This window comes from Amblyomma mixtum, chromosome 8, assembly GCF_055824585.1.
Source record: "Amblyomma mixtum isolate Tamu chromosome 8, ASM5582458v1, whole genome shotgun sequence".
Classification (NCBI taxonomy): Eukaryota; Metazoa; Arthropoda; class Arachnida; order Ixodida; family Ixodidae; genus Amblyomma; species Amblyomma mixtum.
The window spans coordinates 82,303,783-82,320,220 of NC_143019.1; the positions used below are offsets into that span (position 1 = coordinate 82,303,783).

Here is a 16,438-nt window from a genome sequence, read left to right on the forward strand (position 1 = left end):
ACTTCTGTGTGAAATGCTTGCAAAAAAAACTAAAGAAAAGGATGAACATATCATGACTGCATACGGCGTAGTCTGAACTTATGGGCCCTACAGATTCCATAGGGTGTGGGTAAGCGCAATACATAACATTCATGATGTGGGCGACAAAACAAATCCACACAATATGCTCTACAAGGACAACCCCAATGCCATTGCTAATGTACCCATCATTAAGTGATGATGTGACTGCACAATAACTTTTTCAATTTTAATTCAATTTCAATTTTATTTCCCATGTACACTTGGTGAGGGCCGAGGGAAAAAAGCCAGAAATTGTGGCTTGACGTGCCCCACGGCCCCTACATTGCAGGGCAGCAGGTAGCATATAAATGTTCTAGACAAGTAGCATGCCAAAATGCAAACAATAATTATCAAAAATAGTTTGGCGCATTATTAGAAAAAATGACAAGGAATGAAGTGTATCAGCATCAGCATCAGTAGAAATGCAGTTTTATTCAAAGTTCAAGCAAAGTCTTGTACATATTGTTGCTTGTACAATATGCTAGCACAAATCACAGCGAGTTTGCTTGTATTTGAAGACGTCTTCTCTCCAATCACCGAAGTTAAAGCATATGAGACATTGCGTCCATCACATAAACACGGCCAAACGAAACATGCACTTCACGCACGACTAATCAAAACTATGGACAGTAGTTCCAGGATCTAAGGGTCATATTCAAGACAAGAACTTCACACTGAGGTCTATCAGCGTGATGGGCGTCATTTCTCTGGTTGGCACTTTCTCACAAACACTCGCCAACATATAACACACGCATACGTAATCTGTTCAGCACAAACACTTGAGCTGCGCTCCAAGGCACTATTATCTTGTTGAGTTGAAAATGCCTCAGCAAGAATCCAATCCAGATCAAAACTTCTTGGCCGGAACGAATGGTATTACTCCGATAGGCAGTGAAATCACCTGGTCATGATGATGACAAGACTTCGGCTCCCACAGGCCCGAAAAGGTGTGAGCCCATTGCAGTCTGATGAGATGTCAAGGTCAGTATGGCATTGTCCTGAAAAAAAAAGGAAAAAAAAAAGAGAAGGACAAATTAAATTACTGGCCTATCCCGTCGCTGAAGCAGGTCAACACCACAGAACACTTTCTCTGTGTTGCATATAGACAATGAGCTGAAGTGTATGCTTCCTTGTCCCTTCTCTTGTCTGCTACACACACACACACACACACACACACGAGTGCACGCACGCACATATATTGAAAAGAAAAAACTTTCTTGACTGCTGTATATAAGTAAAAGGAGGAACATCGCTTGATATCGTAACATTTATTAGGTCGACGTTTCGGCCAGAAGGCCAGCTTCTGGCTGAAACGTCGACCTAATAAATGTTTTGATACGAAGCGATGTTCCTCCTTTTACTTTACTTATATATAAGTGCCAAATGACTTGTTTCACATAAAATTAAACAACATATTTGGAATCAGCACACATAAATACATGTTTTTTGAAGATTCGATCATTGTGACTTCATTAACAAAATTTTTTTTCTAAGACCGGCTCCCCCCCCACTAAAGGCCCAACTCCATTGACGCTTTTCAGTGTGCGCGCAGAGCGCCCGCGCGACCAGCACGCGCCGCGACGAGTGTCGGAAAGTGGCATGCATCTCCATGCTCCTGGCGCTGGCTCGCTCCCCCTCGCGAACCAACTGAAAAAATGTCAAGCCGTGAACAAAAGATGGTTGAGGAGCTGCAAGGATTCCGAGAAAATTTGAAGGAACCTGAAAGAGCTTTCGGCCGTGAAGAAAAGACTCCCCGAGCGCCCCGCGGTCCTGTCATTGTAGAAAACCGGACCCTGCTTCCGACGTGCGCGCTAGCACTTGTGCGCAGGCGCCGATATCTGGCACTGTTGGATGCAAGCGTCGTGGACGCGCTGGGCGGCGGCGCATGCGCAGACCTGTTCTGGCCGACGCGTGGGCCCCCAAGCACGCAGGACGCGCGCCGAAAAGTGCCGATGGAGTTGGGCCTTAACATCTTCCAACTGGTTCCAGCCCGTGCAGGCACACTCGTCGCTGGCTCCATCATTTACCTGGCCCTCACTGGGTGAGGGAGGCCAGCTGGCGGTCGCTGCAGTGGCTCTTCAGCTCCAGCCGGGGGATGATGTTCATGGAGAGCAGCTCCTGGAAGAGCAGCTTGCATGCGTACGGGATGCGCAGCGTGGCGATGGCGCTGGACGAGCGGCAGAAGTGGCACCAGCGCGAGTAGCCCAGCAGGCCACAGGTCCGGCACACGTCCACCTGAGGGGAAGGGATCGACAATCACTCGTCGTGATCGGACGGCAGGGAGCTGAAGCAAGAGGCTTTGCTAACAGGACAAGGACAGAGCTTTACACGGTTTACATGCCAAAAATGGCATCTAATACACTCTACTCTCAATCATTACAAATAAAAATGTGATCAAACTAAGGCTCCCCTGAGGTTAAAATAAGGGAAACCAAACTGAGCTTGCATTGGTTTGGTTTGGTTTATTGGGGTTTAATGTCCCAAAGCAACTCAGGCTATGAGAGACGCCGTAGTGGAGGGCTCCGGAAATTTTGACCACCTGGGGTTCTTCAACGTGCACTGACATCGCACAGCACACGGCCCTCTAGAATTTCGCCTTCATCGAAATTCAGCCGCCGCGGCCGGGATCAAACCCGCTTCTTTTGGGGTCAGCAGCCGAGCGCCGTAATCACTGAGCCACCGCAGTGGGGCTGAGCTTGCATTAACTTCGGCACTAAATAAATCTGGCCAGTCATAAGCACATCTGTGTGAATGCATTCTGCATGCTTCTGGGTACAAATTTTGTTCGTTTGGATGGTACAAAATTTCGGATGATATGAATTTTCTCGTGACCCCGTGAGATTCGTATCACCAAGATTCTACTGTATTCAATGTTTTGAACATTCGTACACCACTAGTAAAAACCATTACTATTAAACAAAAGATGAATGCTGATCAGCGACCCCATGAGATCCGTATAACTGGTATTCAAATGTACCGTATAAACGCGTGTAAGGGCCGCACTTTTTTTTGCAGATTCGAGCGCCGATTTTCAGGGTGCAGCCCATACAGACAAGGTACAAAAAATTTTTTTTTAAAGTAAAAACACACCAATCAGGGAATGAGCGCCATTTATTCTGCGTCCAATCGTTTTTCGTAGAGTATTTCAACTCTGAGCTGGTGCACGCTCATCCCAAAAGAAGCCGCGCAGAATGTCCGCTGCCAACGTGTAGCCGTTGTTCCGCACTTCCATCACATAGCAGAGGAGCTCTTCTTCCAGTTCGGGGAACTCGCACGGCTTGCCTTGGAAAGTGGGCTTTTTGCAGCTTGTGTTTCTCAATGCATCCTTTTGGTTGCACCAACATCGGACGCACTCCTCGGCCGCGTAGAATTTCCTGCCCGCCGCACGCTTGCTGTGTTCGAGAGCTAACTCCCAGCCGTGTAGCTGTTAGGGTGCTTGCCCATCGTGCTAAAACTACAAAGCTCGGTGGCAGCACGCAAAACCCACAACTACGGCGAGCACGCTAAGACGCCACAAAATAACAAAAGGCTGAAGCTGGCGATACTGATGCCGATGTGGATAGCGAGAAGTCGCGGCCATAGGTAATAGTAAGAAACTCTATGGTCACGGCCAGCGTTACTAGTTTGTTCTAGTAACGTTGGGTGCAGTGGAAAAAAAAGTTGACGATGATGATGATGGATAGATAGATGGGAGCGCCCCCTTTGAAATGAGGTGGTGGCAATTGCCACCATGCTCAGTTTTTTTCTTTATTTTTGTTCAACTGTGTTGTTAATTCTCATTAAGATTCACCATCTTCTTTCACTATGGTTTCCTAAACTTCTAACCTGATGTCACCTCTCTGCTTTTCAGTCATGATGACTGTAAGCCCCCTGATGTTGACAGGGGCTTTAGCTGACCGCTGCTTCGGGCGCCATCCATGGACGGCACTTGGAAGCTCCTGTGTGCGTGCGTGGCCTCCGCGATCAATTGCACCGTTCTCGCAGCCGGAGCCGATCGCGGAGGCCACGGCGCGTGCATTTAGTAGGCTATTCTCGCCGGGTCATGGAAAGTTCGGGTGCAGCCTTTGCACAGATTTTTTTTTTAAACATTCCCTTCGGGAAAATGGGGTGCGGCCCATACACGAGTTTATACGGTATTCTATGTTTCGAATATTTGCACACCCCTAGCAAAAACCATTACTATTAAGCAAAAGATGAATGGAGACCAGCACCAGAGGAGGCGGTTTCCACTTCCAACGACTTGCGCTCACCTCGCAGGCGTCACTGGAGAGCATGAGTCGTTCGAGCAGCAGCATGCTGGCACCGTGACCAATGAGGCAGTCTCGCTCCATCTCGCCCAACCGGAGTCCACCCTCGCGTGAGCGCCCCTCGGTGGGCTGTCGGGTGAGCACCGCCCGGGGACCCCGTGCACGGGCGTGGACCTTGTCCATGACCATGTGCTTGAGCTTCTGGTAGTAGATGGGCCCCATGTAGATGTAGGCCGACAGGGGCTCGCCCGTGATGCCCGACGTCAGGCAGTCCTTGCCCTGGTAGTTGAAGCCCCGCCGGATCAGCTCCTCCCCAACGTCCTGCACCTGCACGCAGCACAGCCGGTCACTAGTCTGCGGCACGTCTCAGTCAATGACACGGTTACGTGGCTCATAGAGCATTACGAGCAAGCAGCTGAAACACTGTGGCAGACAAACGAAATGGACTGCTGCTTGAAGATAGACAGATAGATAGATACGGGGGAAAGGCAGGGATGTAAACCAGACAGGTTTCCGGTTGGCTACCCTGCACAGGGGAAGGGAATGATGGGATTAAAGAGGGTAGAGAGAGGGAACGGGAAACACAGTCACAATCTGTCAATCAAGGCAGTCTTTGGCAAAAAACAAAACAATGCCTTGTAAGCCTTGATGGCAGTCGACTGTTGTGGCCACGGACCGAAGACCTTGGCCTCTGTGAAAGGGCGAGGATCAAGGCGGTCCAGAGCACAATGCATCTTACGTCTTTCGGTCACAAAGACAGGGCACTCACACGAGAGATGACTGATTGTCTCTTCACAGACACAGTTTACACAAGAAGGGCTGTCGGCCATCACGATCCGGAAAGCATACTGATTTGTGAAGGCAACACCGATCCATAGACGGCACAGTAATGTTGCTATGTGACGTGCTACATCACATGGAAGCCTCATGTACCAATGCTGTGTGTGGGCGTTTCATTGCTCCAGTGAAACTGGATATTCGTATTTGTCTATACTATGCATGTGCTATGGTTCGACAATCTTGGCAATGCTGTCTTCTGCTTTATCAAGCTGCATATCAAAGCAACTTTTTCGCACCTACTACTTTTCCTGCAGTAAAGCAGAATAAACTCTACATTATTATTGTTATTATTACTATCATTATTGAGCTCAGGCAGAAATGATGATGATGATGATCAGAGCTCATGGCAGCAGTCAATCATTTTGACAAATGAGTATACCAAAGTCAATGCAGCATCAGCATTTGAACACTATCAAAACAGAGATGCCAGGATCTTTCATCATTAAAGGTGAAGGTTTAGAGTGAGTGCTGCCAAATAGCTTTCAGAGTTGTACACAAAGACAAAACATCTTCTGAAAACTTCTCTCATTGGCAATACAGCATGACGCATACAAAACATGTTCTCATGGCTCCAGTTTGCTATAGCAGCTCTGGGGCAAACAACCACAAGAGGGAAAATAAGCTACATACCATTAGTACATAAGATTAAGTGTCATTAATGTTATCATTAATGACATCATTCGTGCGTACTTGACAGTGCTCAAAGGCAAAGCAGTTCGCTGCTCATTCTCACTACAGAGGGCATTTTCAGGCCATTGCTGCTCAGTGTGACACTTATGTACAATGCTGGCGTTGCACTACGTACAACCCCTTCGGTTACAGTGTCACCGCATGTACAAAGAACTTGTCTGGTGTTACTTTCGGTTACAGCAAGAATGTTATGCGCCGTGAATAGCTAGAGCCTATGTTTGGAAACCTTTGCGACAAGCTGCGGAGCAGCACCTCAAGGCGGGCATGCGAAATTAATGAAAAACCTCACATTTAACAGGAAAACCTCAGTGTGTTATGGCAGATCTGAATAGCTCCACTGAGAGCGTGTCCTCTTTTGCTTGTTTTGCAAGCGTCAAGCGTCAGATCAGAAGGCATAATATTGCCAACCTGTTTATATGATGGATTTTTTTAATGAAACATGTTAAAAAATTCAACTGTGACCCCAACAGAAAGTGCATAATAAATTATCTGGAGGCTAGGAAGTTTTTCTGCACAATGTTGGCATATTCCTCACAAAAATATGAAAATTTGCCCTCCACTGCGTAATAATACGTGACTGAAGGCGATAACGATGAAATGGTTCTTGACTTAGGGACCGTTGCACAAGAGAATATACAAGAAAGGAAGGAAGGAAGTTTTGGAGTCCACACGGCTACTGTTAAGAGCAATCATGCTGGACAATCACTTCAGGTGCTACCATAATATCCATAGAAAGCACACATGACCAGTGTCACAACTGGCAATTTGATGAGCTTTGCAATGATTGTCAGATTCCCTGTTTGAACATTTGCAGCTATAGTTGGATACAACTGAAGTCTGCAGCGATCGCTGATCACAGCACAAAAGTCCTCCATGTCAAAAAGTATTCCTCTGTTGAAGCTCTTCTTGCTATTCAAACAAAAAGCTAACCATGAGATGAAATTATATCCTGATGAATTTTGATGCCCCTGCCTTGTTTGATATTTAGTGAAACAGCACACAGCTGATTCCGTTTTTAGTGTTGTGAACGGTCAGCGGAGTACTACAGGATGCCATGGACCATGGCCCATGCTTACCAACTATTGTTCTTTTTTTAAGTTTTATCCACTATAATATGCGCAGCGCTCAATAAAGAAACTGAACAATACTTCGTACCTGGTAATGTGGAACACATCAGTGCTAGCTGATATGCAAGAAAGATGCAGCCGATGCGGACTCCTGCCAACACCCCCCTCTGTACCTCTCCCCCATGTCATGCTCAGGTACAGGCACGGACAAAAGTACACGGAGCACGCAACTGTCCTCGAATATTTTTCACGCGTCACCTAATTGAAATTTCCAGCAGTGGTGCGCGCATGCTGGTGGCGGAGGTTGGTGGGCTTTCTTGTAGACAAACAATGCTTCTTCATTGCCGACGGAGAAAGCGTGATTGCACTTCGAACGCAATAGCGTGCTCCGTTTACTTATGGCCGCGCCTGTACATTGACATGAAATAGCAAACCCTCCAACCTTCCTCCCAAACCCCACATTCTTCCAACCCCTCACACTACTTCACAGTAGTACAGATATCTTCGTTAGTGTCGCAGACCTGCTTTGTGCCAGTAACAGCTACATTGCTGCAAAACATGCAACAAAGTGAGCAATACCTTGGAACCCCCAAAGGCCGTGCCGTAGTGGAACTTCCCGTTGAGGACGCCCGCCTTGCCCGCCAGCAGCTCTATGAGCTTGCCCACCGTCATGCGGGAGGGGAATCCGTGCGGGTTCATGATGAGGTCGGGGCAGATGCCCTGGTCGTTGAAGGGCAGGTCTTCCTGCTGGGCGATGAGCCCCACGACGCCCTTCTGGCCGTGACGGCTACTAAACTTGTCACCGATCTCGGGTCGACGCGTCTGCCGCAGCAGCAGCTTCATGAGAAACGACTCCTCCGTGTTGGACGTGATGAGCACCTTCTCCACGTACACGGGCTCCAGGCCCTTGTACGACACCGGCACCTGTGACAACCACCGGCAACCCCGGTTCCATCCACTTGGAGCCCACAGAAAAATCATCATTATACCAGTATCAGCATCAGAGCCCAACTACATTCACTGCAGGGTAATGGCTTCTCCCACCGATGTCAAATTAACCCTGTCTTGTGCAAGCTGTGCCTGATCTTAGCCACACACTCAGCTCTCTGCAACCCCATGATATGCCTGCCTTCTTGCATCTAATCTGTTATTTGACGAAGCATCAGTTATCTACCCTGAGCACTGCATACCCTACCCTTGACTATCTATTCTTCTTGATCTGATGCCATAGCATAACTACCCAGCGTATCTTCCTTAAGCCACTCTGCACTCTCCCTCTGTTTCTCAAGAAATAGTGTACCCAGATATAACTTGAGAACAGAACCAAGCTGACCCCTATCTGCTTCACCACTATGTTCACCTGTTTGTCCACAGCAACATATAGTTCATTAACTATGTTTCTTTTCACACGTTAACCAAAAAGATAATACACGCTATGAATGTGGCTTTTGTATGTTTCCAGCGATTGAATCGTCCAGTGACCTCCGACTACCTGCGCTTTGCACCCGCTGTAGCCGAGACATTCCAGGGAACTACTTACAATGGAAATTTCACTGCTTTAAACTACATTTTCCATCCCCTTACAATTGTGCGACTAGATACGAAGGAAAGCATTAGGTATGGAGAAAGGAAGCAATTGGATCCCCAACAAGTCCCTTTAAAGGGCCATTTATTCAGGCCTTAAGGAAGACAATTTGCTAGTTTTCCAGCACTAAATACTAGCGGTTGACTTCTTGCAGGGATGTGCCAAATTTTGCACGAAGTGCCATAATTCACGAAAGTAGCAACACCGAAATACTGTGATTTATCAAGTAAACACCCAAACGATCGTGGAAATAATTTCTACATTTTTATGGTGAACATTGAGCTTTAAATAGTGAAAAAAAAAAAAAAAAATTATGTTAATTCTGGTGGCAAAATACATGTACACAAAGATATGGCTGACGACGTGCTACCGCATTCGATGTTTCGCAAAATATCATTTAATCATTTACTGCGTTCGCTATATGGCATGAAAAGCATCTTGCAAAATTCACCTGAAACAAAAAATTCACTGTTAGATGTAGCCCACAGTCAGAAAAAGCTGCTGTGAGTTTGCCTTGTACACAACTGCGTACTATCACGATGGAAAGAAATGCAAACAATGCAGTGCCTACCCGCTCCGCCGTTCAAATTCCCTTTTATCGCCCTTTCGCCTGGGTGGTATGAAAAAGACGTTCAAGTTGTCCTAGACTGTATCATGAACAACTCTAGCATCTTTTCGCTATCACCGAACTAAAAGCGTGATGAAAATAAATGCAAACTGTGGAGTGCCTAGGCTCAGCTTTGTTTGCATTTCTTTCTATCGCCCTTGTACACAGCGTGTGAAATGGTTAAGACAGGGGAAAAAAAAAGACAAACCTCCTTGTGCTCTGGTTGTGCTGGCTGTCCAGGCTGCACGACTGTGGATGACGCGGCGGGGACCCACTTGTTGATGAGAACCTGCCGGTTCTCAATGCGAGAGCCCGGACGTGCAATGCCATCCGAGTCGAGGGCTTCGTGCTTCCATACCGGCTTCATGGTCGTACTGTCGACAAGCGGTCCCATGACTTTGTCACTAGTCTGGTTGGCATACTTCTTGACAATGCACTTCTGGTTCCTGTACACCTGGCAGCGGCCAAAGCCACGGTCGATGGACGACCGGTTCATGACTATGGCATCCTCTATGTCGTACCCGCTGTAGCTGACAACGGCCACGGTCGCATTCTGACCAGCGGGGAGCTCCTCAAAGTTGATGAGCTCGATGGTCTTGGTCTTGACCATCGGCCGGTGAGGGTAGACCAGCAGGTAGAGGAGCGAATCGATCCTGTTCCGCTGGTTCAGACCAATCGTCCCCATCGCCTGCTTTCCCATGGCGCATTGGTATGTGTTCCGCGGTGACTGGTTGTGGTGCGGGTATGGGATGATTCCGGCGCAGACTCCAAGCAGACTGTACGCCTCAATCTCGAGGTGCGTCGTCTGTGCAGTGATGTCCTGCTCGCGGAGCGCAATGTGGCTGTCGTTTTCCTCGTTGACATCCAGGAACTCGACGACCCCCATACGGACCAAATCGTTGAAGAAGAGGAGGCCTCGGGTGAGGTCTTCAAGGTGGGCATTGGTCAGCTTGGGACGGCCTTTCTCGACGATGATGTAAGGCCGGCACATGCGACCGCCGTCAGCCGAGATGTAGACGCAGCGTTGCACGTTGCTTGTGTGCAGGGAGACAAACTCCGAGAGGTAGCCGGACCGACGCAGGAGACGAAGGGTCTTCAACAGGCGGACGTGGTTTTTGACCACACCCTGTATGTTTCCGTTGAGAAAGACCAGGTACACAGAAGGGTCGGACAGTTCTTCCCCGTTCAGCAGCTGCAAGTCTTCAACACCGAGGTTCCGCAGTAGCCGCACGATGAACGATTCCTCTATGTCAGTTGTGATGTGGGTCATGAGAGCAAGGTTCTTGACGAGACCGCAGGCTTCGCCTTCGGGTGTGTCGCTTGGGCAGAGCATGCCAAACTGGGATGGCTGTAGAGACCTGGGACCAGAGACCTTCCGGGTCTTCTCGAACTGGCTGTTGACCCTCGTCATCATGCCAAGGGCTGAGATGTAGGACAACCGTGTGAGCACCTGAATAAGAAGACAAAAAGTTGTGAACACCCTTACTTCAATACCCTTGGCACTTTGGCATACATTCCTGTTATGCAGTTTGCCACCCTGACATTTTATCACAACTCAACTACCTAAACTTGAAAAGCGCAAGTGCTAGAGCCAGTTGCTGAAAAAAAAAGTCTGAAAAAAAAAGGGGAGAACTCTTTCACATGTTCTTAACACGTAGAGCTAAACACAACTCAGTTACTTAACCAATCAGATAACTGCGTCAAATTCTTACTTTACACAACGCTATAAAACTGTAGAAATAGTCACCAAAAAACAGGACTTGTATCTTTCACACAACTAAGAACAGTAATGTTAGGTGCCTAATGCCTCACGGTTCAATGCAACTACAGCACAAGTTACACACATACTTGACTGCATTCCTGCTAAAGCCATTTACATTATAATCGCTTTTCCTTAGTTCACTCAGTTATGATATGCTTACTTTCAAGCCTGTTGCTCATACAAAACGCATTTACATTACATTAGAAATATTGTTCCACTGGCAGTTTACTTGATGCTTCCAATCAGGCAACCCCTATGCTGCAATCGGGGGCATTTTTACCAAAACATTATCTGGCTAATCTGCTGAGATGTGCCAATTGGCAACCTGTTCAACTGAAAACGAAGTAGACAAAACACCCCATTTGTTGTGTTTGATTTGGTGATGTGATTGATTTTAATGACACAAGGGCACGTGTGGCCAATGAGTGCCATGACACAAGGAGTGTTTTGTCTACAAAATGTGGGGTCGACTCATTTTCCACGCATTTCACCCAAGAGAAGCAAAGCACGAGGTCATGGGAAAGTTCATACCCACTGGAAACAAGAAAAAACTCGGGATAGAACCATTACTTCCCGCATCTGAGGCAGATGCTCGAACCAATTGGTCATTTCTGAGCACGATTTCTGCATTCGAGTTCTGCGTCCAAGACTATAATAGTGTCTTAAATTATCGTCCTGTCACTGTAGTTCTGACTCACCAAACAAGAGTGACACTGGTCTCCGCAAGATGATTTTGATATCAGACATCAACAATAAAGAGGAGGTATATTATGCTTATGAAAAGAGCACCAAGCTCAGGCGAACATTTTTGAATTCCCCACGCATTATCATCACAGCATGCCGTGACATTGAATGCAAGCACATGCTCCAAAAATAATGGCATTAACAAACCTAAGCCACTACTGAAAATCTAATGTATTTTCTTTTAACCATGTGGAATGAGTTGTAACCATGGAATGAGTTGTACCAAATTCACAGCAAATAACTCTAACTAATGACAGCTAATTTATTACTCAACTACCTTCACTTCTGAAGACTGCAATATTCCTGCATGCTTTCCTTGGATTCAAAGACTTGGCTTTTTTCATATCAACCCCAATAATCCTATTGTGCCCCTCAATTTCTTTAACTCTATCCTCACCTGTGTCACTCCAATGCGCTCCATCTTGAATCGCTTGACTGTCCAGTTTCCCGTCGCAATGGCCACAACCAGTCCGTGGGTGATGAGGTCTTGTCGGACGTACTTGACAACATCGAACTGCGTCGCCCGAACCTTTGGAATGCACTTATCAGCTACGAGCTTGAGTTCCGTGTTGAAGCGCTTGAACAAATCTTCAAAGAGCAATGAGAGCAGCGAGCCTGCCAGCTCAAGCCTCTTGTTGCCGTAGTAGTCACGGTCGTCGAGTAGCGCCTTGTTCGACTGGGCTTCAATAATCCTCCGCACCATGGTGGCGAGGTAGAAGCACTTGATGCGGAAGTTGAAGTCCTCGACGGGAACGTGGGCCAGTACGGTAGTGGCCAGGATGTCTCTTGCGTCGTCCACGGGACTCTTGCGGTGGCCACCACCACCTCCCGCAAAGAACATGCGCCGATGCTTGAGCTTGCTCCCGATGAACCGCAGGGCTTGCGTCTGTGTGAACACCTGTGAGCGGTGGCACTCTTCTAACGAGGAAGCAATAGCCGCCTGGACTGCCTCGGAGGTGCCGATCATCTGCACGATGGCCTGGTCACACTCAAGACCCATGGCCTTGAAGATGATAACCACTGGAATGTCCTCGGTGAGGCTGTTGTGCTTGAGGAAGTAGCGGCCATGCTTGACGCCGACCACTGTGCGACTCTTCCGTTCGTGCGTGGAACTGGTGACCTGCGGTTAAGGCAATTGATAGACCACTGTGAATGGCAGTGCCGACAGTTCCTTTTAAAAGGCAGCGTTAACTACAACCCAGCAACTACACGACAACTGCTGCAAGCTGAACCACCACAGTAATTTTCAAACGTGTCAAGTGCAGAATTATTAAGTATAAGTGACTATTTCGTGAGTACCGAATATTATAGGGTCATAACGTGTGGTGGTGCTTTCAGGAATAGTTTATGGTTTGGTTTAGTTTATTGAGGTTTAACGTCCGAAAGCAACTCAGGCTATGAGGGACGCCGTAGTTTCCGGAAATTTCGACCACCTGGGGTTCTTTAACGTGCACTGACATCGCACAGTACACGGGCCTCTAGAATTTCGCCTCCATAGAAATTCGGCCGCCGCGGCCGGGATCGAACTCGCGTCTTTCGGGTCAGCAGCGATACCTCTACAGTAGGAAACGGGAATAATTCACCTAAGGTAATGATTCGAGCTTGAATCAAGCACTGAGAACGTTCTCTGCCGAGTATCCTTTCAAGTGCTTCATTTCGTCGCACACTGTAAGTCGCGTGAGATATTATTAGAGCCGCCGCGGTGGCTCAGTGGTTATGGTGCTCGGCTGCTGACCCGAAAGACGCGGGTTCGAACCCTGCCATGGCAGCTGAATTTCTTTGGAGGAGAAATTCTAGAGGCCCGTGTACTGTGCGATGTCAGTGCACGTTAAAGAACCCCAGGTGGTCGAAATTTCCGGAGCCCTCCACTACGGCGTCTCTCATAGCCTGAGTCGCTTTGGGACGTTAAACCCCATAAACCGAACCAAACCAGATATTATTAGAACCTCCAGGAACAAGCGGCAGGCAAGTCGTCACTAACCTGGCACATGACTCCGTTCTTGCGGTCCTCCTCGACGATCATGCGGTTCTTGGAGAGCTGCTCCTGCATCAGAATGACGCGCTCGACGCCGTTGACGACGAAGTAGCCTCCGGGGTCGTAGGGGCATTCGTTCAGCTGGGCCATCTCGAAGTGCGTCTTGTTGGCTAGCACGCAGTTTGCGCTGCGAAGCATGATGGGCATGCGGCCGATGGGGAATCCCGAACGCATCACCCGCTCCTGCCCGCGCGTGTACTCGATGTCGACCGTGATGGGCGCAGAATAAGTCATGTCCCGCAACCGGCACTCGTGCGGCGTCGTGGACCGACCCACCGTGAAGTCCTCCTCGATGTTCGGCGTACCCACGTGGATGTCCAGGTACTTGAGGTAGAACTGCGGGTCGGCGTCGCTGGTGATGCGCTCATTGGCGCGCATGATCTCCTTAATCTCGACATTGATGAAATGGTTGAAGGAGTCGATGTGGTGTCGCACCAAGCCGTGCATGCTGAGGAAAGCGGGCAGCAGCTTCCACTTCTCTGAGATGTCTTTTATCGGCTCGTTGAGCTTGCCGTCAGGCAGGCTCTGGCCGCCTTCCTGCTCTAACGGCCACGCCATCGCCGCTTTTGCAGTGATACGGCCTACGCCGAGCTTACGCGGTTCATACTTTCGTTCACAAAATTCGTCACAGCGACGCACGAGGAGCGCACTGCGAGAGAACCGGCACAACAATCCAGCTTACTGGATTTGAATTCGGCTCAGCGGCTTGGCTTAAATTGGACAGATTGCATTTGTCTCCGTTTTGTAAGTTCTGGTTTCGTTTTTTCGACGCTTCATCCAGCTTGCAGGGTATTTTCCTAGACCACGCAGTATGCCTTGTTTAGCATCTACAGCGTTTCTGCGTTCATTCTGCCAGAAAAGCGACAGTCGCAGGACGGTCGCACGCTGCTCGACTTTTCAATCTAGCCAGGCTGTGGAACCAATTTGCGATGCCGCGAGAGTGAGCGCTTTGATTCGGTTGTTTGTTCTCAGAAGCACCATATTTACGAATCACCACAGCGACAACAACAAAGAGGTTATTAAAACTACTGAAGTCGCAATCACCTATGGACGCCATCGCTAACGATTGAAGCCGCTTGCAGCCCTGGCACAAGCGTATTCCGCAGGCTTGCCGGTGCTTATGCGCGTCTACATTTGAAAGTACCATGATTAAAAGACCTCGTTGTTATAAATCTTTCGCGGGAGCCAAGAATGTATGCTTCACGTGTCTAATACTGGTGGCTGGGTATAACAGGCGGTGATCCAGTCGTTCTATACAGACTTTTGCTCCGCTAAACGCGAAAGCTATCGGTCGCCAGTACTGCATACGATGCGAATTTTAATCAATTCTGATTAAATCAAGTAAGTATATCACGTAAACTCAGTATTGATAAATCAAAACTGTCGTATATCTCTACATCAAATTCCAGCGCGAATAAGTGAGCGATTTAACCTGGAGAAGCATTTTATGGGGCGCCTTTAGCGTTGCACAGTCTACAGATCAACACTGTCTTTACAAACAAACCAGAATATTTTGGCAAAGAGTTCCGCCTAATGTGTAAAGTAGGATTAGTGCCCATTGGAATACGTATATGGAAGCAAAAGATTTCAAAGCAACTTTCCGATTTCACGTATCAATGATGTCGTCTCATGCAGAACAACCAAAGTCTTCCTCGAACAGGCTCTGGAAGTATATGTTTAAGGCTCCTATACGCATGGGAGAGGCTCCCGGCTGCGGGTACGGAACGGGATCGAGTGTGGCTCATAAAAACACATGCAAACAATACTTTCAGAAATATTTTTCTCGGTTTACACAGTACTCATGGAGATGGCTGTAAGTGCACGCTATAAAGAACCCCAGGTGGTCGAAATTTCCGGAGCCCTTCACTACGGCGTCTCTCATAGCCTTAGTCGCTTTGGGACGCTGAACCCCCCCAAACCAGTGCTTGTTAATAGTTGTCGAGTGCTTTGAAGAGTGTGACAAAGTGTTCTGCTTCATCTTTGCAAGCAGTCTTTGTAAAACACAACAATAGCTTTATAAAGCCAGGCATACCCCAAAAGGCGCTCTATGGGTGTTTCCCCGAATCGCACAAGCTTCTAGTGAGTCTGACAGGCTGCCTCTTCAAATATCCGTGGGAAGTACAAAAATGGTACCAGGGATGTCCCACTAACTTTGAGGCCGCTTGTTGCGTGACCTCGGGAGATCCCTTCAATCTCCGCACGGGTGAGCGTGCATCCGCGCGACAGAATCAGCATTTATCAATAGATTCCGAATGGGAAATTTAGCCGCTCGAGTCATAATATTGCTTTTTCTCCTGCATCACTCGTCTGCATCAGATGCTGGTGAACTGATTTTTTTAGGTACGATATTTTTTCCCTGCAACCCCATGAGCATCCGATGTTGCTTGTGCCACTTGTTATGGATGTGATCTTTATTCATTACGATAAAGAGCACTATTCTGATATTGTTGCGTTTCAATTACGGGAAACAGCAGCACCTGAATAAAGCATCGTGAATAGCAAAACCGCAAAACAGGACGGGACAGAGGCAGGCGACAGCACAAGGCGACAACACAAGACAACAACCAACTTGTGTTTGTGTTTTGCGGTTTTGCTCTTCACGATGTCTTTCCTACCAACTGGCCTACTACAACCACGTCCTTCAAAGACTACAACATCAAGCTGCCGCGTGTAGCTTAGCTGTTGTACAGTGCACCGTGCAATTGAGCTTGATGTGGGAACACAGTGCTGTTGAACAAAACGAACGAAACTCACGGGTACCAAATGGATGCCAGAAATCGAATTACAAACGTCTTCTGAAC

General features: G+C 48.0%; 1 protein-coding gene across 1 annotated transcript; it reads right to left on the reverse strand.

The window, feature by feature from the left end:
- Positions 1-457: 457 nt before the first annotated feature.
- Positions 458-14,311, reverse strand: Polr3B (RNA polymerase III subunit RpIII128). The gene is made up of 7 exons (XM_089558591.1): positions 13,584-14,311; positions 12,000-12,722; positions 9,305-10,546; positions 7,484-7,828; positions 4,311-4,634; positions 2,088-2,295; positions 458-1,058 (listed from the first exon to the last, which is right to left on the reverse strand). The coding sequence occupies exons 1-6, from the start codon at positions 14,193-14,195 to the stop codon at positions 2,095-2,097; spliced, it is 3,447 nt and encodes a 1,148-aa protein (XP_089414717.1). The 5' UTR covers positions 14,196-14,311; the 3' UTR covers positions 458-1,058; positions 2,088-2,094.
- Positions 14,312-16,438: the final 2,127 nt, after the last annotated feature.

Excerpts from the sequence above, each read along its gene's own strand:
- Polr3B (XM_089558591.1), bottom strand. The coding sequence starts at position 14,195 with ATGGCGTGGCCGTTAGAGCAGGAAGGCGGCCAGAGCCTGCCTGACGGC. Across the intron at positions 12,723-13,583 it reads AGAACGGAGTCATGTGCCAG|GTCACCAGTTCCACGCACGA; the intron begins GTTAGTGACGAC and ends CCTTAACCGCAG. Across the intron at positions 2,296-4,310 it reads TCTCCAGTGACGCCTGCGAG|GTGGACGTGTGCCGGACCTG; the intron begins GTGAGCGCAAGT and ends CCTTCCCCTCAG.